The sequence below is a fragment of the Pan troglodytes genome, chromosome 19 (assembly GCF_028858775.2).
Source record: "Pan troglodytes isolate AG18354 chromosome 19, NHGRI_mPanTro3-v2.0_pri, whole genome shotgun sequence".
Taxonomy (NCBI): Eukaryota; Metazoa; Chordata; class Mammalia; order Primates; family Hominidae; genus Pan; species Pan troglodytes.
In genome coordinates, this window is record NC_072417.2 from 50,832,980 (window position 1) to 50,854,582 (window position 21,603).

Here is a 21,603-nt window from a genome sequence, read left to right on the forward strand (position 1 = left end):
CATTTGCTGGGAGACCTTGTTGTATGAACAAGGTCCACTAAGGGTTGCCACCTTTGAGTAGGGACATCATGGGCCTAGGATAACTAGATAGGAGAGAAATTTACTTCCGCCATATTCTTTTACTGCTTGAATTTTTTTCTTTACTATGTGTGCATTTTAACTCGTTAATTATACATATATAAATGAACCAGGTCCAAAACCTTAAGGTATATGAGTTATCTCTACTCTGGGTTCTAAATCTCTTCTGTCACCTTGGCTGTGGAACTTAAAATTAGAATCCCGCATCCTCTTGGGAGACAGCTCAAAAAAAGGCTGGTCTCAGAATGAGCTTTAGAAACCTCCAGCACCTGTTCAATCTTCTGGGGGAGCCAGTGCAGAGGGGGAATCTATTTTTGTGTTTCATGAAACGATCCCATTTGTATGTTTCCATTTATACAAAGTTTGGGGAACAAGCAAAATGAATCTGTGGTGGCAGGAGTCAGAATTGTGACTCTCTTGGGGATGGAGTGGGATGTGCTGGCTGGAAGGGGCAGTGAGGGACCTTCTGGGGGCTGTGCATGCTCTGAGTTGTGATCTGGGTTGTGGTTGCCTGGGTGTGCATGTATGAGAACACTTACTGAACTTCCCATTTTAAAAGGGTGCATTTCACTGTCTGTAAATTACACCATCTAATTAAAGAAAATAGAAAGCAAATTAAATCCATTCTCTGTAAACTGCATTTGAGCAAAAGCATTAACAAGCAGTGATTGGCAGTAAGACATTAGGGAACCCTGCCATTCAATTCTCAGCCACTCCCCAAATCAGGCTGGATTTTGTTTGTTTTTCATTTCAGGCATAACAGGTATTGGCTTTAAAACTCCAGGACAATGTGTGTGGCTGCAGAGAGCAGCATTCAGTCCCATGGAAGCACAGTCTGGAAGCACGGTCTGCTCACGGGACAAAGCTGAACTTGCTGTCTTTCCTTCTTCTCCTTCCTTCTCCTCTTTCTCCTTCTCCTTCTTCTTCCTCCTCCTCCTTTTTTGCAACAGGTTCTCATTCTGTAGCCCAGGCTGGAGTGCAGTGGTGTGATCATAGCTCACTGTAGCCTTGAACTCCTGAGCTCCAGCCCAGTGTTGCAATCCTCCAGCCTCCCAAGTTGCTAGGACTACGGGTGCACACCACCACACCCAGCTAATTAAAAAAAAATTAGGCTGGGTGCAGTGGCTAACGCCTGTAATCCCAACACTTTGGGAGGCCAAGACGGGTAGATCACCTGAGGTCAGGAGTTCGAGACCAGCCTGGACAACATGGTGAAACCCTGTCTCCAATAAAAATACAAAAATTAGCCGGGAGTGGTGGCTCACTCCTCTGGTCCCAGCTACTCAGGAGGCTGAGGCACGAGAATCGCTTGAACCCAGGAGGTGGGGGTTGTAGTGAGCTGAGATCACGCCACCACACTCCAGCCTGGGCAACAGAGTGAGACTCGGTCTCAAAAAAAAAAAAAAATTATAGAGACAGGGTCGCTATGTTGCCCAGGCTAGAGCTGAGCTTTCTAACCATCAGAGCTACCTGCCAGGGAGCCAGCTGCTCCGTGAGGTGGTGAGAGCCCTGACCCTGGGGGTATGCAAACAGGAGGTGAGGGGGGACTCAATGAGGGCATCCTGTAGTGACTTTGGGCTTGCCCATTTCAACAGGCAGAAAGTTCCTGGCAATGGGATCTCTTTCTTACCTCTCTCTTAGAAATCCACTGCCAGAGCCCAGCTATGGTTTTGTCACTGTTCATTGACACAAGTAATTAAATGTAAACAAGTAATTAAATGTAAAACCCCTACAAATGTAAAAGCCCTAAATGTAAAATGTTTAGCCCTACAAATAGGGCTAAAGTCCCCTTTGACGGTCACCCCCAGTCCTGGTTCCCTCTTGCCCCACCCGGCGAGAGCCAGTTTCGTCATGCATGTCTTTGCAGACTTCTTATGCTTCACAGTCATGTGTGCGTGATCACGGACAACACAGTACTGTACTGCGTGTGTGTGTGTGCGTGTTGTTTGCTTTTGGTTTTGTTTTACTAAAAGGCATCATGCTGTAAGGCTCATGCTATAAGCTACTTTTATTTACTCAGCGTCTGTCCTGAAAGCTTCGAGATTTCTCATTCTTTTAACTGTGCAATAGACTCCTGGCTCTGGCCTGTGCACCCTGCTTATTCAGGCATCCTCTGCTGCATGGACATTTACATTGTTTCCCGTTTCTCGCTGTCATGAGGAGGCTCACGAAGGAGGAGAATTTCTGGGGGGTGGGTTAGGTCTGTGTTGTGCATTTAACTGACCCTGGCTGGTTACTCTCCAGAATGCTGATGCCAGCTCCCTCCCTCCAGTGGGCCCTGAGTTCATGTTTCTGTAGATCACCCCCCTGCCCTTGATGTTACCAACTTTAAAACTTTGCAACCTGAGGGCTGAAAGTTAGTTTTTCATTGTTCAGTTGTTTTTCTGATTTTTGGGAGACTGGACATTTTCCTGTGTTTGCTGACCGTCTGCATCTCCTCTCCTGCTCTGTGCACCATCACCCTGCTCCAGCTGCTTCCTGCAGCCTCCCTCCTTCCTCTCCACCTCTCCATGTCCTCCTCGTCCTTCAGTTTCTTCCTAAGGGCCCATGGGCTTTCTTTGGCTTTTACGTTCCTCTCACTCCGCCTTTGGCTGTTGCTGGGCCTCCCATCCCCTGGGAGGTTTCAGAGGATGGGGAAGACACAGGAGGGCAGTCGCCATGCAGTGCAATACGGGCTGTAATGTTCCTCCTCCACGGCCTTTATTGAGGACTTACTGTGTGCCAAGAACCTGCTCTAAGAATGTAACTGTGCTCCCTCCCTCATTTCATGCTCATAACCGCCTGTGAGACGGGCAATGTTCTCATCTTTTTTTTTTTTTTTTTTTTGAGATGGCATCTCTGTTGCCCAGGCTGGAGTGCAATGGCACGATCTCGGCTCACTACAACCTCTGACTCCCAGGTTCATTCTCCTGCCACAGCCTCCCAAATAGATGGGACTACAGGCACGCGCCACCACGCCCGGCTAATTTTTTGTATTTTTTTTTAGTAGAGATGGGATTTCACCGTGTTGCCCAGGATGGTCTCGAACTCCTGAGCTCAGACAATCCACTTGCCTCGGCCTCCCAAAGTGCTAGGATTACAGGCGTGAGCCACCATGCCCGACCTCATCCTTGTTTTACACAGAGAACATGGAGGCACAGAAGAGTTCCATAAATTGCCACCAAGGCCTTCTGCTAGTATGCAGCAGAGTCAAGATTCAAACGCAGGCTGTCCGGCCCTGGGGTTCAGCCTCTCCAGTGCTCTGCTAGGTGTTGGAGAGGGTCAAGGAGATACAGAGAATGAGCACCACCTGACAGGCTGGGACAGTCAGGGATGGCTTCCTGGAGGAGGTGACACCTCAATGGAGCCTTGAAGGAAGAGCAGGAGGAGCCAACCAGGCAATGAATAGAATAAGTATACCCAGGAAGAGGGAAAGGCCTGAGTGATGCTGGGAGGCTGGAGAGCTGGCCTGGCTTGGGGTGTGTGCCGGGGGGCAGGAGATGAGGACCAAGGGATGGCCAAGGCCAGATCTAGAAGAGCCTGGGCCATCCCATAGTCAATACCTCATCGCAAGGCCCGGCAGGCCTTCAACTGCTCTGTGTGTACCCCATGGGACGCCAGGAGCCTGGGCCGCAGCCACCCACCTGGGCTCCTGAGACCCAATGCACAGGCATGGGGGCGGGAGTGGGTGTGGCTGATTTACATCCAACAGGTTGAGGGGAAAACCCAGGAAGTGCAGCCCAAGCACTAATCAAATCTAAGACTAGTAATAAGCATCCTGAGTAATGAGTGGCCTGGGCCGGAGCAGGCGAGGTGGCCGGAGCCGTGTGGACCAGGAGGAGCGGTGTGAGTAGCCGGGCAGGAGGGCAGGAGGGCAGGTGGGAGGTGTGAGAAGGGTTGGGCCTGAGTGCCGTGGGGGTTGCAAGGTCCAGCAGGTGCAAAGCCCACAGCAGATCCACACACTGGGGCAGTCCCAGCCTCCCCAAGCTCCTGCACATGGAGAGCCCCGAGTCTGGATGCCTCTGGGATGTGGGGCTTGCCTTCCGTGACAGAAGCCACTGAGGTTGCAGGGTTGGCCACACCAGCAGGAACTCCCTTTGTCACCATGGCCCCCACACAGCCCCCATTTTCCCCCTTACATGCCCGCTGGACCATTTTAATGCTAATCTCAAATACCAGATTGTTTGAGTTGTAGAGACCACAGGATTTATTCCTTAAGAACACAAACCCTAAAAACAAAACAAAAAACTAAGCATCATACCTTCACCCCTGCTGAAACAACAATTCCTGAACATCATCACATAGCCCGCCAGGGTTCAAACTGTACCAACTGTCTCACCAATGTCTTTCTCAGTTGACTTGTTCAAATCAGCCTGTCCCACATTAGACTTTTGGCTATGTTTTAATCTATAACAGTTTCCACCCATTTTTTCTGTTATTTATTTACATTTATATATATATATTTATATTTATATTTATATATAAATAGTCCAGTTGACGAAACTGGACTATTTACCCTATAGCTTTCTCTTTTTTTGTTTTTTTTTTTTTGTTTTTTTGTTTTGTTGTTTTGTTTTTGCTTTTGTTTTTGTTTTTTGAGACAGAGTCTTGCTCTGTCACCCGGGTTGGAGTGCAATGGCATGATCTCGGCTTTCTGCAACCTCCGCCTCCCGGGTTCAAGCCATTCTCCTGCCTCAGCCTCCTGAGTGGCTGAGATTATAGGTGCCTACCACCACGCCCGGCTAATTTTTTGTATTTTTAGTAGAGATAGGCTTTCGCCACGTTGGCCAGGCTGATCTCAAACTCCTGACCTCAGGTGATCCACCTGCCTCAGCCTCCCAAAGTATTGGGATTACAGGCATGAGCCACGGCACCCGGCCCGTATAGCATTTTTATCAGGGTGGGTTTCTAAAGTTTTATGAAAGGGCCCCAGGTCCTTTAGTGCAGACAGAACCCATGGCCAGATGGACCCGGGACACAGCCTAGATTCACAGCCTCTGCCTGCTGCTCTGTCCCACACCTCAGGCAGGGAGCAAATCTGTTCTTCAGTCCGTTTTTGTGTCCAGCCACCACGTCCCCAGAATCTACACAGCCAGGGGCTCAAATATGTAAAGTTTCTGAGAGACTTGGACAAGGCAGTGACCAGAGGCTGCCTTAACACAGGATGAAATTGCCCAGTGCTCTGGGACCATGAGTCAGGACCCAGCTAGAACTGTGACCTGGCAGTGGCAGAAGCTGTCTGGTGCTGCTGAATCAACCCTGGCCGGTTGTCCACTGGCCCACTCTGGGACCTTGGCTGAGCCGCTTCCCCTCAGTGTAAAATGAAGAAGACTGTCTTTCCTACCAGACATCCCTCAAACATACAAAAGTGCTTTGATGAAACTACCAGACCCCCTCTTGGGGAGTCATGAGGAAAGGCTCTGAGAAGCCCTGCAGTTAAAAAACTGCCTTGACTTTCTTTAACCCAGTGTTTTTCAAACTAATTCGACCACAGAGATCTTTCTTGGTGCAGCACCTGTTAACCGGCCAAGCACGTGAGGAGGCACAAGCAGAGGGCTCTGAGAATCACCCTCCTTGGCTGCTGTCTGGTCTCGGGGTACAGGAGAGAGTCTCCATCCTGCATCCAAATTTGTGGTATCCTGCATCCAAATTTGTGGCGGCCCAGAGTCTGAGCCCAGCCCACACAACTAGTGTCAGAGAGGAGTTCCCTTTCTTCCCTTTCCATCAACGAAGCTTCTCTCTCAAGCTTCTATTCTGCCTGGCTGGTGTCAGTCATGGGGTTTTCCTGCCCTCCTTTGGCACTTGATGATGGTTCTGGGATTTTATGTAGGTCCACATGGTGGTAGAGGAGGGGGCGGGGACAGGCCCTCTGGTCAGCTTGGCATCTGCTGTCTGGTCAGTCAGGCACTGTCTCTCTGTCAGGTCCAGTGGCTTTTGGTGGCTTTGGTCCAGGCAATGAATGTGTCTTGGAACCTCTCCAAGGCTGCCCTTGTCACATAGAACCTCCTGCCCACCTTCCACTCAACCAACCCTTCACGGTGATATGCGGCGGGTGGTGGCTTTCTCCCTCTTTGCTCCCCAACCCAAAAGTGGGGAGAATCAGGGGTCTGTCTTTAATTTTGTTTGATCCTTTGATTTTAGATTTGCCTTTGAATAGATAGTATAGTCAGATGGTTTGAAACCCAGAAAGTATTGAAAGATATATAATAGAAAGTCTTTTCTTCCTCCTTGTCCTCCATCTGCCCAGTTCCCACCTCCCCTAGAATAAGCAGCTTTATTTACATATAACTTACATGCCGTGAAATTCACCTGTGTAAAGTATACAAGTCTGTGTTTTTAGTATATTTACAGAGTTGTGCAACCATCACCATAAGCTAATTTTGGAAGATTTTGATGACCCCAAAAAGAAACTTTGTCAGTCTTCATTCCTCCCTAGCCCCAGGCTAATCTACTCTCTGTCTCTATAGATTTGCCTATTTTGGACATTTTCCATAAATGAAATCATATGTGGCGTATTGTGACTAGCCACTTCCACTTGGCATAATGTTTTCAAGGGCTGTCCATGTTGTAGCAGGCGTCAGTACTTCCTTCAGTTTTGTGGCTAAATAACATTCCATTTTATGGATATGTCATGTGGCTTATCCAGTCGTCGGTGGATGGACATTTGGGTTGTTTCTACTTTTTTTGTCACTGTGATTATTAACAAAGCTTCTATGAACTTTTGGATTCAAGTTTTGGGTGAACATGTCTTCATTTCTCTTAAGTAGATAGATACCTACAAGTGGAATTGCTGGGTCATATGATAAATTCTATGTTTAACATTTTAAGGAACTGCCAAATGCTTTCCAAAGCAGCTGCACTATTTTATAATTCACTTCATGCATGAGGGTTCCAATTTCTCCACATCTTCACCGACATTTGTCATTGACTGTCTTTCTCATTGTAGCCATCCCAAGGGGTGTGAGGTGGTATCTCACTGTGGTTTGGACTTGCATTTCCCTAGTGACAAATGATGTTAAGCATCTTTTCATGTGCTTCTTTAGCCATTTATATGGTTTTTTGGGGAAAATGCCTATTGAAATATTTAGCCCATATAAAAATTGGGTTGCCTTTTCATTATTCTGTTATAAGCATTCTTTATATATTTTGGATACAAGCTCCTTTTCAGGTATAATATTTGAACCTATTTTCTCCAAGTTAGTGAATTGTCTTTTTACTTTCTTCATGATTTGCTTTGGAACACAAAAGTTTTTCATTTGATTAAGTCCAATTTTGATCAATCTTCTCTTCTATCACATGCACATTTGGTGTCACTGCCTAGCCTCAAATCATGAAGATTTACTTCTATGTTTTCTTCTATGAGTTCTGTGGTTTTAGCTCTTACATGTAAGTCTATGATCTACTTTGAGTTAATGTTTGTGTGTGGTGTGAGATAATGGTCCAAATTCATTCTTTTGTATGTGAATACCCAGTTGACCCAGCATCATTTTTGAAAACACTATTCTTTCTCCCATTGAATAGTCTGGGTATCCTTGTTGAAAATCCATTGATCATAACTGTTAGGTTTTATTTTTGGACTCTCAATTATATTCTGTTGATTTATGCCTGTCTGATGCCAGTATAACCCTATCTTAATTAGCATTGCCTTGCAATAAGTTTTGAAGTAGGGAAACATGAGTCTTCCAACTATGCTTTGTTTTCTTTCAATCCATGAGCATGGGATGGCTTTCCATTTATTTAAATCCTTAATTTCCTTCAGCAATGTTTTTTAGTTTTCATGTATGTCTTGCATTTCTTTTCCTTTCTTTTTTTGTTTTTTTTTTTTTTTGAGACAGGGTTTCGCTCTTGTCGCCCAGGCTGGAGTGCAGTGGTGCGATCTCGGCTCACTGCGAGCTCCGCCTCCCGGGTTCATGCCATTTTCCTGCCTCAGCATCCCGAGTAGCTGGGACTACAGGCAACCGCCACCACACCCGGCTAATTCTTTGTATTTTTTTTTAGTAGAGATGCGGTTTCACCGTGTTAGCCAGGATGGTCTCAATCTCCTGATCTCGTGATCCACCCACCTCTGCATCGCAAAGTGCTGGGATTACAGGCGTGAGCCACCATGCCTGGCCTTCTTGCATTTCTTTTATTAAATTTTTTCTTAAATATTTTCCTTAAAATAGTGTGTTTGGTTTTTTGTTTTTTTTTTTTTTTTTTGAGACGGAGTCTCACTCTGTCGCCCAGGCTGGAGTGCAGTGGCGCGATCCCCACTCACTGCAGGCCCCGCCTCCTGGGTTCACGCCATTCTCCTGCCTCAGCCTCCTGAATAGCTGGGACTACAGGCACCCGCCACCACGCCCGGCTAATTTTTTTTTATATATTTTTAGTAGAGACGGGGTTTCACTATGTTAGGTCAGGTTAGCCTGACCTCGTGATCCGCCAGCCTCGGCCTCCCAAAGTGCTGGGATTACAGGTGTGAGCCACTGCGCCCGGCCTGGTTTCTTATTTTTAACACAATTTTTTTATGCATACATGACCATTTACAAATATGATTAGAATTTCCCCCTTTTTTCAAAAATAACCTCCAAAACAAAAACAGGGCCTATGAGCCATGCCGTTATATACCTTGTTTTGTTTTTATTTTTGTTTTTTTAGTTAATATGTCTTGCTGTTCTTTCCACAGCAACATACAGAGAGCTTCCTCATTACTTTTGTTGATAGCTACAGAACAATCTAGTGTATAAATGTACTGTAATTTACTCAGTCAATTCCCTGCTGATGGATGTTGGGTTACTTTTAATCTTCTGCTATTACAAATGTTGCTGCAATTGGCCAGGCGTGATGGCTCACACCTGTAATCCCAGCACTTTGAAAGTCTGAGGTGGGCAGATAACCTGAAGTCAGGAGTTCCAGATCAGCCTGGCCAACATGGTGAAACCCCATCTCTACTAAAAATACAAAAATTAGCCAGGCATGCTGGCGAGTGCCTGTAATCCCAGCTACTCGGAAGGCTGAGGCAGGAGAATCGCTTGAACCCAGGAGGCAGAAGTTTCAGTGAGCCGAGATCGCACCACTGCACTCCAGCCTGGGAGACAGAGTGAGACTCCATCTCAAAAAAAAAAAAAAGAAAGAAAAGAAAAAGAAAAAACAAACAAAAAAACCCCAAATGTTGTGCTCACTTCGGCAGCACATATACTAAAAAAAAAAAATGTTGCTGTAATAAATTTATCATTTCACACTTCGGGATAAATTTCAAAGTTTAATCACTGGGTCAGTGGGTAAATCCATTAGCAATTTTGACAAATGTTGCCAAATTACCCTCCATGGGGGTTATTTCTATTTAGTCTCCTTCCACAATGAATAAGAATGCCACTCTCCCCACAGGCTCTGCCAACAGAAGGTTTTACTAAACTTTTGGAGTTTTAACAATCTCAGCGTGAATATGGTATCAGTGTAGTTTGAATTTGCCTGTCTCTTTTGAATGAGACCAAGCATCCTTATGTTGTATTTCCCTGACTGTGAACTGTCTATTCATGACCTTTGCCCATTTTTCTCATGGGTAGCTCTTTATTTTTCACTTATTCTTTAGATCTGAGTTGCAAAGGTTTTGTGCCTGTTTTTCATATGTCTTTGGAATTGGGTGTTTGTTGTCATAGAGAAGTTTTGGGGTTTTTGTTGTTGTTTTTTGTTTTTGTTTTTTTGTTTTTTTGTTTTTTTGAGATGGAGTCTCACTCTGTTGCGTAGGCTGGAGTGCAGTGGTGCAATCTCGGCTCACTGCAACTTCTCCCAACTGGGTTCGAGAGATTCTCCTGCCTCAGCCTCCTGAGTAGCTGGGATTACAGGCGCACACCACCATGCCCAGCTAATTTTTGTATTTCTAGTAAAGACAAGGTTTCCTCATATTGGTCAAAATGATCTCGAACTCCTGACCTCAGGTGATCCACCCACCTCGGGCTCCAAAGTGCTGGGATTACAAGCATGAGCCGCCGCGTCCAGCTATAAAAAAGTTTTTTTGTTTGCCTGTTGTTTTGTGGATTCTATGTTATGTGTCTTTTCTTTTAGAGATTTTGGGTCATAGTTAGAAAGGCCTTTCACACTTTGATGATGTAAAAAAATTATGAAATGGTTTCTTCTCTATTAAATTTACATGTTTTTATTCTTTTCACATTTAAATATTTTAGCGGGTTGCTTTTTGATCTGAGGGAAATTATTTCCTGTGCTCATTTCTGGCCCAGTCACTTTGTGCCAAGAATCCTCTCTCCCAAGTGTTGAAAGCAACACCCAGGACTTTCGCCTTTCCCCACCAGGCCACCTCTCCCTGCGTCCTCCCTGGATGGAGGAGATGCAGGCAGGGAGAGAGCTGTTGCTGAAACTCAGTATGATCCCTGCCCAGCTGTCTATCAGCACAGGGCAAGAATGCAGCTTGCTTTTCCTTCCGCAAGTCTTTACTGAGTACAACTATATCCAGCTACTGATTAGCATTTATCCAGCTCCTGCTGTGTGCCTGCTATCTTGGAAGGCACTGGATTCAGAGACGAATGCGACAGTATGGGGAGGCAGAATGGCTATACCCTGAAATGTCACATTACCAACAAGAAATGTCACCCAGCAGTGGGTTCTGGGAGTTCAGGTTCTGGGGGTAGTTCCCCCAGCCCAGAGCACTAATTTGATGCTACTATCATTATTAATGATTATCACTGGCTGGGCACAGGGGCTCACACCTGTTGTCTTAGCTAATTGGGAAGCTGAGGGGAGAGAATCACTTGAACCCAGGAGTTCAAGGCTGCAGTGAGCTATGATTGCACCACTGTAATTTTGTAGAGACAGAGCAAGACCCTGTCTCTACAAAAGAAAATGTAATTATCACTAATATTAAAATTATTTTACATTATTATAAATTATTATAAAATGATAACTATTAACCCATTATATTTCATACTATTTATATCACTACTGGTAGATATTATACCAGTAGCAGCAGCCATGTCTTGGGCCAGTTACATGCTTGTCATGTACACACCCTTGAGAAGATCTACAAAAGAAAGCCTAGAGTGTCCATTTTACAGGTCAGGAAAACTGAGGTTGTGCACAGCCAGAGTCCTTCCCAAGATGACTCAGCCGTGCTTTCCCCACCACGGGCACTTCACTCCGGCACACTCTGGGTCACTGAACCATGGTGAATCCGTTTTCAACATGAGCTGGCAGGAGGTGAAAATTATGATGGGTAGAAGTGGCTGTCCCCATTTCACAAACAGAAAACTGAGAAGGTGACTTGACCAGTTCTCCCAGGACCTAACTAAGTTCTTCTTCCTTTAGAACCAGCATGGGAGGCTGGGCGTGGTGGCTCACGCCTGTAATCCCAGCACTTTGGGAGGCTGAGGCAGGCAGATCACCTGAGGTCAGGGGTTCGAGATCAGCCTGACCAACATGGAGAAACCTCATCTACTAAAAATACAAAAATTAGCCGGGTGTAGGGGCACACACCTGTAATCCCAGCTACTCGGGAGGCTGAGGCAGAAGAATTGCTTGAACTCGGAAGGCAGAGGTTGCAGTGAGCCGAGATCTCACCACTGCACTCCAGCCTGGGGAACAAGAGCGAAACTCCATCTCAAAAAAAAAAAAAAAAAAAAAAAAAACATGGAGATGGTGGACTCTCAACCTTGAACATCTCTGAAGGTTCATTCTGAGTGGAGGTGGGAGCAGGCAGGGGGATCTTAGAGCCATTTTCAGTATTTCAAAATAGCCCAGGGAAAAAGCATATACAGCTCACAGAAACCAAAAGCCATCTTTTCCTCCTCCTCCTTCCTTCTCCTCCCCTTCTCTTCCTTGTCTTCATCTCTCTTCTTTTTCCCTTCTTCTCCTCTTCTGCCTCCTCTTCCTCATCCTTCTTTCCCTCCTCCATTTCTTCCTCCCTCTCCTTCCCAGTTAGCAGAAGCCAGGTTGTAAGGTCACCATCCATTCCCATGCACATCCCTCAGGTCTCAGGCTGCAGCCTTATCGGGGCACACACCCTATCTCTGCACGCTGGAATCCTCTCCTGCCCCTACCCCACTGGTGAGCTCAACTCATAGCCCCCAGCCCAAGTTTGCAGTCAGTGTTTGCTTGAAAGACTGGATGAGAAAGGCCGGGATCTGTGGCTCACGCCTGTAATCCCAGCACTTTGGGAGGCCGAGGCGGGTGGATCAGGAGGTCAGGAGACCGAGACCATCCTGGCTAACACGGTGAAACCCTGTCTCTACTAAAAATACAAAAAAATTAGCCAGGCGTGGTGGTGGGCACCTGTAGTGCCAGCTACTCTGGAGGCTGAGGCAGGAGAATGACGTGAACCCAGGAGGTGGAGCTTGCAGTGAGCCGAGATGGTGCCACTGCACTCCAGCCTGGGTGGCAGTGCCAGACTCTGTCTCGAAAAAACCAAAAAAACAAAAACAAAAACAAAACTTGATAAGAAATTCCTCCTATCTGCCAAGCTTTTACTGTTCCTTCTCTTTCAGTCACATCTACAGGTTTTCTTGGTGAAACTGTAAAGGGCAAGAATGAGGAGCCCACCCATCACCCCAACCCTGCTCCTTCACTCCTGCACAGACCCCTCCCCACCAAGGAGGAAAAGAGGGAGTTGGCTCACGCCAACAGGAATTGGCCCCTAAAATTTTTGTTGTCTCGATCCAGGTGTAGGCCTTGTCCAGCACAGCACTCCTTATCATAAGAAATGGCAATATTAATAAGGGCAGCAGCTCAGGGGGTTGTCTTTACTAACGTGCTCAATACCATACTAGGCACCTGCCATGCATATGCTGCTCACAGTGATTCTGTGAGTAAGCAACAGCATCCTCATCTTACAGGGGAGGACGCTGGGTGTCCAAGAGCAGAAGTCGTGCCCAAGGTCACACAGCAAGGAGTACCAGCCCCATGACTCACAGCCCAGGGTTCCAAGCAGGGCTGCCCTGTGGCTTTCCCCAGGCTCATCCCCAGAGTGGCTCAGAATCTGGTCCACTCCCCCTGCTGGTCCTTGACTTGTCCATTTTAGACGCTCTGGATTGATTCCCCACTTTCTAAGGTGAGAACTTGGACGTCACTATGTGCATGCATGCAGCTTCCCCTCCCCAGGCCCCCAGTGAAGGAGGGGTGCGTGTTCAGCTGGAGTCAAGATAGACCTGCTGGCTGCCGGCTCTGCTCCAGAATGTCAACTCCTCTGCAGTTCTGTTCTCTTCCCTCTCCTTCCTCTCTCCTAGAAAGCCTGTTTTTGCCTTTGCTCACTGACAATGGTCTAATGGCTCTCACAGTGAGTAAATTCTTTTACAGAAGGAATAATTCCACATCTCCACCTTATTCGTTGACTCAGATGGCTCATTTATTTATGACAATATAAATATTGCCCACAGCTGAGCTGCTGTACATGTCCTATGATTACCTTTCTTTTCCTTTCTTTTTTTTCTTTCTTTCTTTTTTTTTTTTTTTTTTTTTTTTGGGAGACCGAGTCTCACTCTGTGGCCCAGGCTGGAGTGCAGTGGCACAATCTTAGCTCGCTGCAACCTCTGTCTCCTGGTTTCAAGTGATTCTCCTGCCTCAGCTTCTCAAGTAGCTGAGATTACAGGCAGGCACCACCACACCCAGCTAATTTTTGTATTTTCAGTGAAGACAGGGTTTCACCATATTGGCCAGGCTGGTCTCAAACTCCTGACCTCAAACGATCCACCTGCCTTGGTCTCCCAAAGTGATTGGATAACAGGCATGAGCCACCACACCTGGCCTACCTTTCTTTTCTCAGTAATGTCTTTTGTTTCCCTGGAGTTGGTAACTCCTCTGTTTTCCATGCAGGTAATTCATCTCCAGCTCTGGGACAAATCCACCCTGTCAGTTGGTCAGACATCCTCACTTATCACTTCTGTATTTTCACTGGTGACATTTACCCTTCTTCCATTTTAGCTGGGATAGAGTACCCTCTAGACCTCCAAGCAGCTGTCACTGGGGAAGTCCTTCACCATCATGCTGAGAATGTCCACCTTCCCCTCTGCTGAGAGGGGTCCTGTTCTACCCGTGGTTTTTTTGGCCACTCCCCAGATTCAGTGGAGCAAGCCCTCCGGTAGCTTCCAAGATCTTGCATGTCTGAGAACGTCTTTATTCTACCTCGCACTTGATAGATAACACTGTTCTAGACTGAAAATAACTTTCTATCCTAAACTTTAAGGCATTGCTCCATTTTCTGCTTACTTTCTGCTTTCTACTTCCACTTTTTGCTGGTAAAATATATATAATGAAACTTTTATCATTTTAATCATTATGACATATTCAATTAAGTGGCATTACGTACATGCACAAGCACCACTATCTATATCCAAAACTTTTTTATGGCCCCAGAAAGAAATTCTGTACCCCATTAATCAATAACGGCTGCCTGTGCTAACCTCTATTTTACTCTCTAACTCTGTGAATTTGCCTCTTCTACTTCCCTCAGGTAAGGGAAATTGTACAATATTTGTCTCTATATGACTGTCTTATTTCACTTAGCATAATATCTTCAAAGTTTATCCACATTGTAGCATGTATAAGTATTCCATTCATTTTAATAACATCATAGTATCCTGCGTACCTGTAACATATTTTCTTTGTCCATTCATGTGCTGATAAACGATTGGGCTGTTTCCACCTTTGGCTATTGTGAATATGCTGTTCTGAATGTTGGGGCACAAGTATCTGTTCACATCCCTGTTTCAGTTCTTTTGGATGTTTACTTAGGAGTGGAATTACTGGGTTTTGTGGTAGTTTTATGTTTGTCTTTTTGAGGATCTGCCAGACTTTTCCACAGCTGTTGCTCTGTTATACATTCCCATGAGCAGTGCCTTCACATCCACTTGCTTCAGATCTCTAACGCTGCTTATTTTCCATTTTTAATAATAGCCATCCTAATGGGTGTGAAATGATATCTCATTGTGGTTTTAATTTGCATTTCCCTAATGACTAATGACGTTGAGCATCTTTTCTTGTGCTTGTTGACCACTTGAATGTTTTATTTGGAGAAATGCTGATTCAAGCCTTTTGCTCAGTTTTGACTTGAGTTGTTTGGTTTTTTGTTGTTGAGTTTTAGGAGTTCTTTATATATTCTGGATATTAATCCCCTATTAGGTATATGATTTGAAGATATTTTCTCCCATTCTGTGAGTTGTCTTTTCACTCTCTCAATAGTGTCCTTTGGTGCACAAAAGTTTTAAATTTTGACGAAGTCCAATTTATCTAATTTTTTCCTTTCATTGCCTATGCCTTTGGTGCTGTATCCAAGATATCATTGTCAAATTTAGTGCATGGAGATTTTCCCCTATGTTTTCTTCCAAAAGTTTTATAGTTTTAGCCCTTAGTCCATTTTGAGTTAATTTTTGTATGTGGCATTAGGTAAGCATTCAATTTCATTCTCTTGCATGTGAATATCCAATTTTTCCAGCATCATTTGTGGAAGAGACTGTCCTTTTCCCCATTGAATGGAATTGTTAGGGTTTTCTACATATAAAATCGGGTTATCTGTGAACAGAGACAATCTTATGCTCTCCTTCCCACTGTGGATACTTCTATTTCTTTTTCTTGTCTAAGTGCTCTGGCTAGTTCTCCTGGTGCTATGTTGAAGAGAAGTGGCAAATGTGTGTATCCTGGCCTTGTTCTGATCTTAGGGGAAAGCTTTCACTTTCACCATTGAGAATGTGGGATTCTCAAATATGGCCTTTATCATGATAGGAAAGTTACTTTCTATTCCTAGCTTCTCGAGTGTTTTTATCATTAAAAAAAGTTGGATTTAGTCAAGTGCTTTTTCTGCATCAATTGAGATGACCATTAAGTTTTATTATTAATTCCTTTAGTGTGGAACTACCATTGCACTCCAAAAATAAATCCCACTTGGTTATGGTGAATAAACTTTTCATGTGCCATTGGGTTCAATTTGCATACATAAGACATATTGGTGTGTAATTTTCTCTCCTTGTGACATCTTTATTGTGATTTTGTATTAGTGTAATGCTGACTTCATGAATGAGTTAGGAAGTGTTCTTTCCTCTTTGATTTTTGGGAAGAGTTTCAGAAGAATTGGTGTTCATTCTTTTTTAAATGTTTTGGTAGAATTCACTAGTAAAGCAATCTTGTCCTGAGCTTGTCACTGGTAGGTTTCTGATTACTGATTCAATCTCGTTATAGGAGTATTCAAATTTTCTATTCATTCATCAGTTTTGGTAGACTGTGTATTTCTAAGAATATGTCCATTTTTATCTAGGTTATCCAATTTGTTGGTGTACCATTGTTTATAGTATTCTTTTATAATCCTTTTTATTTCTGTAAAATAAGTAATAAAGTTCTTAATGTCATTTCTGATTTTAATAATATGAGTCATCTGTCTTTTTCATAGTCAGTCTACCTAAAGGTTTGTCAATTTTGTTGATCTTTTCAAAGAGGAGCTTTTGGTTTTGTTGATTTTCTCTATTGTTTTTTCATTCTCTGTGTTATTGATCTCTGCTCTAGTCTTCATTATTTCTTTCCTTCTGCTATTTTTGGATTTGGTTTGTTCTTCTATTTTTATTTCCTCAAGGTATATAATTAGGTTATGATTTAGTTATGATCAGGTTATGATTCTTCTTTTTCAGTGTATGTATTTACATGAATTTCCCTCTTTGCATTGCTTTTGTTGTATTTCATAACTTTTGGTATGTTGTATTTTCATTTTCATTTGTCTCAAGATATTTTATAATTTCCCCTGTCATTTCTTCTTCGACCAATTTGTTGTTGAAGAGCGTGTTGTTTAATTTACACATATTTGTGAATTTTCCAATTTTCCTTCTGTTATTGATCTGTAGTTTTATACCATTATGATCAGAAAAGAAACTTTGAATAATTTTAATTTTAAAAAATTAAAAAATTTTAAAGTTTAGCCTTGTTTTGTGGCTGAACATAAGGTCTATCCTGGAGAATGTTCCATGTGCACTTGAAAAGAATGTGTATTCTGCTGTTGCTGCATTGAGCGTTGTCTATATGTCTGTGATGTCTAATTGGTTTATAGTGTTCTTGATGTCCTCTATTTTCTTATTTATCTGTCTGGTAGTTCTGTCTTATTATTGAAAGTGAGGTACTGAAATATCCCAATATTAGTGTAGGACTATCTATTACTCCCTTCAACTCTGTCAATTTTTGTTTCATATATTTTGGAACCCTGTCATTAGGTGTGTATACATTTATAATTGTTACATCTTTATGCTGTATCCCCTTTATTAATAAATATTGTCCTTCTTTGTCTTTTGTAATCTTTTTGTGATTTAAAGTCTGCTTTGTCTGACAACAGTATAGCTGCCCCAGCTCTCTTTTGCTTTCTATTTGCATAAAATACCTTTTCCATTCTTTTACTTTCAACTTCTATTTTACCACTATTTTACTCATTGCCTATTAAATCATATAGGAAAAAATTGGAGTTACAAACCACGCAAAAAGTAAAATAATTCTGGCTTTGTATTTTTTTAAATCTAAAGTAAGTCTCTTATACACTGAATATACATGAAGCCTGTGGGTTTTTAAATCCAATCTGCCAATTTTTTTTTTACTAGCAGAGTTTAGTTCATTTACATTTAATATGATCACTGATAAAGATTTACTTCAGCCATTTATATATTTGTTTTATGTATGTCTTACATGTTTTTGTTTCTTCAATTACTTCATTTTTGTATTTTGTTCATTTTTTTTGTAGTGGGCCACTTTGAGTCCCCTTTTCTTTCTTTTTCTATACATATTTTAGTTATTTTCCTGGGGATTACAATTAATATCTTAAACTTATGACGTCCTAGTTTGAATAATATCAACTTAGTTTCGGTAGGTCATAAGAGCTTTGCTCCTGTATGTCCCTGCCTTTCCCTTTATATTGTGATTATCACATACTGCATCTTTGTACACTCTATGACCACTAACATAGGTTTGCAATCACTGTTTAACTCATTGCCTATTAAATCATATAGAAAAAAAATAGGAGTTACAAACCATGCAAAATGTAAAATAATTCTGGCTTTTATAGTTACTTATTTAGTTACCTTTATATTTACTTCACTTTTTCTTATGTCTTCAAGGTACCATCTAGAGTACTTTTATTTCAGCATGAAAGACTCACTTTAGGATTTCTTGTAGGGCAAGTTTACTGATAATGCACTGCTCAGATTTTGTTTATCTGGAAAAGTCATAATTTCTCCTTCATTATTGAAAGGTGATTTAAAATTATATACAATTCCTGGTTGACAGCTTACTGTTTTCTTTTAGGACTTTAAATATATCATTCCACTACCTTCTGGCTGCCATGGTTTCTTAGGAGAAATCAGCTGTTACCGTATTGACGATCCTTTGTACACAAGAAGTTGCTTCTCTCTTGCTGCTTTCACAATTCTCTCTGGCCTTGGGTTTCCTTGATTTTATTGTAATATGTCTTGGTGTGGGCTTCTTTGAGGTTTTCCTGCATCAAATTTATTGAGACTCCTGAATGAGTATATTCACGTCTTCTCAGATTTGGGAAATTTGGGGCCATTATTCCTTCAAATACTTTTTCTGCCATTTTGTCCCTTCTCCTTCTGTAACTTCTATGAGCATACGTTAGTACATTTGGCTCTGTTCAATTTTCCTCAATCTTTTTTCATTTTTGCTACACAGACTATTATTTCAATTGTTTTAAGTTTGCCAATTGCCTCTTCTGCTTGCTTAAATTTGCGATAGTTCCCTTCCATTAAGGTTCGTATTTCACTTTTTGAACTTTTTCATTCCAGAACTTCTGTATGGTTCTTTAAAAAAAAAAAAAAAAGACTACTTTTAGAGCATTTTTAGGCTCACAGAAAAATTTAGCAAAAGTACAGAGAGTTCCCACATCCCTGTCCACATCCCCCCACACAGCATCCTCAACTAGCAACATCCTAAACCAGATGGTGCATTTGTTACAATCAGTGAACCTACACTGACACGTCATTATCATTTAAAGTCTGACGTTTACATTAGGGTTCACTCTCAGTGTTGTACATGGCTTTGAACAAATGTACGCGGACATGTGTCCACCATTGGAGTATCTTGCAGAGTAGCTTCACTGCCCTAAAAATCCTCTGTGCTCCACCTACTCATCCCTCCCATCCTCCAACCCCTGGGAATCACTGTTTTTTTTATTGTCTCCATAGTTTTTGACTTTTCCAGAATGTCATGGAGTTGAAATCATACAGCAGACTTTTTAGCTTTGTTTCTCTCACTTAGTAATATGCATTTGAGGTTACTGCATGTCTGTTAATGCCTTGATAGCTCATTTTTCAGTATTGAATAACAGTCCATTGTTTGAATATACCACACTTTATTTATACATTTACCTACTGAAGGACATTTTGGTTGCTTCCAAGTTTTGGTTCCTTTTTTTACCACTTCTTTCTCTTTACCATGTGCTCATTGTGTTCACACAACATTTTCCTGACTTCCTTTAGTTCTCTGTTGGTTTCCTTAAGCTCATTGAACATGCTTAACACAAATCTTGATTTCACACCTTTGACTAGTAATCCCAATATATAGACGTCCCTGGAAATGGTTTCTGTCATAGTCTGTATTTCCTGTAAATGTGGCAAAACTGCTGCTTTGTATGCTTTGTAATATTTTTTTGAGACCTGGACATTTTGAGTGTTATGTTGTGGTGACTGGAAATCTAACCTTACCACTCCTCAAGGATTGCTGAAACTTGCCTGTTAAGGGCTGAAGCCATTTGTTTGTGACTTTTCCAAACTTTTAGTTTTAAGCTATGTATTTTTCCAACTTTAATTTGTATTTTTGCACAGTATGTATTCCTTGTTGTGTGTAGTCACTGAAGTTTCTGTTCTTTTATCTCTGCAGTCAACCAGTGACCCAACAAAGATTTCCTTAAGTGCTTGGCTCCCAGACCAGAGAAGGATACTGTCTCTTTAAATCCCGTGGAAGCCACTTCAGCCCTTGAGGGTTGAAACAATGTCCTTTGTGCTGGCCCCTCAGTGGTCACGGTAGCCATCAGCAATCAGAACCCACAACCTCAATATTTGGAGGACAAGGGTCCTTCTTGCTTATCCTGGCTCTAGCAAGTGGCACTGCCATGGAGTAGTAGCCACTACCATGTGATAGGCTGAAATTCCTAAAATTTACCATCAAGCTCTCCCCTGGACAACTCCAGAGTTCCCAAATAGTGACTTCAGACAGTGGCTGGCAGCTCCGTAGTCATTTAGCAGGAGGCACAGATTCCCAGAGCTTGCCACTTTACTGCTTTCCTCCATGTCACTCCTCACATCCCAGGATTGCTTTTGAGATGTCTTGACTTCGTAAATATGATGATGTACCCTAGTTTGTGAGACTGTATTGCACTGATACTTGATTGACTCCTTCAGTCTGGAGCCAATGTCCTTCCAATCATTAGTCAAACTTCGGAGCTCCTGAAATGATTCCATAATCTCATATCTTTTGTCTCTTATTTTCTAGACAATTTATTCGATTACATCTTCCAGCCCTTCTACTGATGTTTTTATTCTGGCTATAAATTATAATTCTAACAATTCTCATTTGTTCTACGAACGTCTTTTACAATAGTCTGCTGTTTTGTTTCTTAGATACACAATCCTCTCTTATATTTCTGGGGATCTCAACTGTTGCTGCTCTTGTTTTAAAATGCTCTTCTGTTTCCCGCGTGTCTTCGTTGGCACCAGGTGTCTGCCTTCTGTTTGGTTTGAGTTTGCTTTCCTGCTAGAGGCAGTGCTCCCATATCAGGTGACCCTCGGCCATTGGTTCACAAGTCAGACTGAGGCACTGACAGCTGCCTGGAAGTTCTGGGTAAGCAGATGGGCTCACTGATGTAGAAGCTTTGCCCCAGTGGGATCAGGCAGGGACTTGGACATTTTCTGGAGAGAATCTCCCGCTGTCAGTGCCTCTGGGTCTTTTCCTTTGGGTCTGTTTTCCCAGAGCAGAGACTTCTGATTTCCTGCCAATTGCAGGGTAGGGAGGGAGGCATCTTTAAAAACCTGGTTGCCACCCTCCTTAGATAGAAACTGGGGTGGGTAAAGAGAGGGGAGACTGACTGTCCAGGAGGAAGATTATTACAATTCCCCTGTTGCCAGGAAGGACCACGTTTCTACCCTCAGCTGTGTCCAAGGAGACCCCACTCTTATGCCTGTGTGGGTGAGGGACTGGCACCTGCCTTGGAATGGGGATGTGCTGGGGTCACACCCTCTTTATGTAAGTTTCCAACCAATCCTCTTACAGAGCTTCACGCCTTCTGCCCAGCCCTGCTGTCAGAGATACGTGGTGCCTCCAAATCTGGAGACTTCCTTGAGTTCTGTGACTCAGAACAACTTCCTTCCCATGTAGGCATCAATGATGAGAGATTCTCAAAGGCAGTCAGGCACTCTGGTTCCTCCATCTCCCAGAATGTTAGAGACATGTGTTCTTTGCTGTAGAAACCTCTGCCATTCCCTTGATCTCTGAAGACAGATGGACTTGACTGTCAGCTTAGCATGGTTTCAGGAGGGAAGGAAGATAAACCCCTGTGTTTAAGCTGCCGTGTTAAATGAGAGGCCCCTG

At 43.2% G+C, this 21,603-nt stretch overlaps 1 protein-coding gene across 2 annotated transcripts in view; it reads left to right on the forward strand.

The window, feature by feature from the left end:
• The first annotated feature begins 1,691 nt into the window (after nucleotides 1-1,691).
• The window catches only part of TNFRSF13B (TNF receptor superfamily member 13B), a 35,300-nt gene continuing 15,388 nt past the window's right edge, over nucleotides 1,692-21,603 (forward strand). Inside the window, exon 1 of one of the 2 annotated variants that reach the window (XM_001161361.7) lies at nucleotides 1,692-3,903. In XM_001161361.7, coding sequence (XP_001161361.3) covers nucleotides 3,843-3,903 — 61 coding nt within the window. In that variant the 5' untranslated portion in view covers nucleotides 1,692-3,842. The remainder of the gene's footprint in view (nucleotides 3,904-21,603) is intronic. The other variant, XM_016932352.4, reaches the window with a different exon arrangement.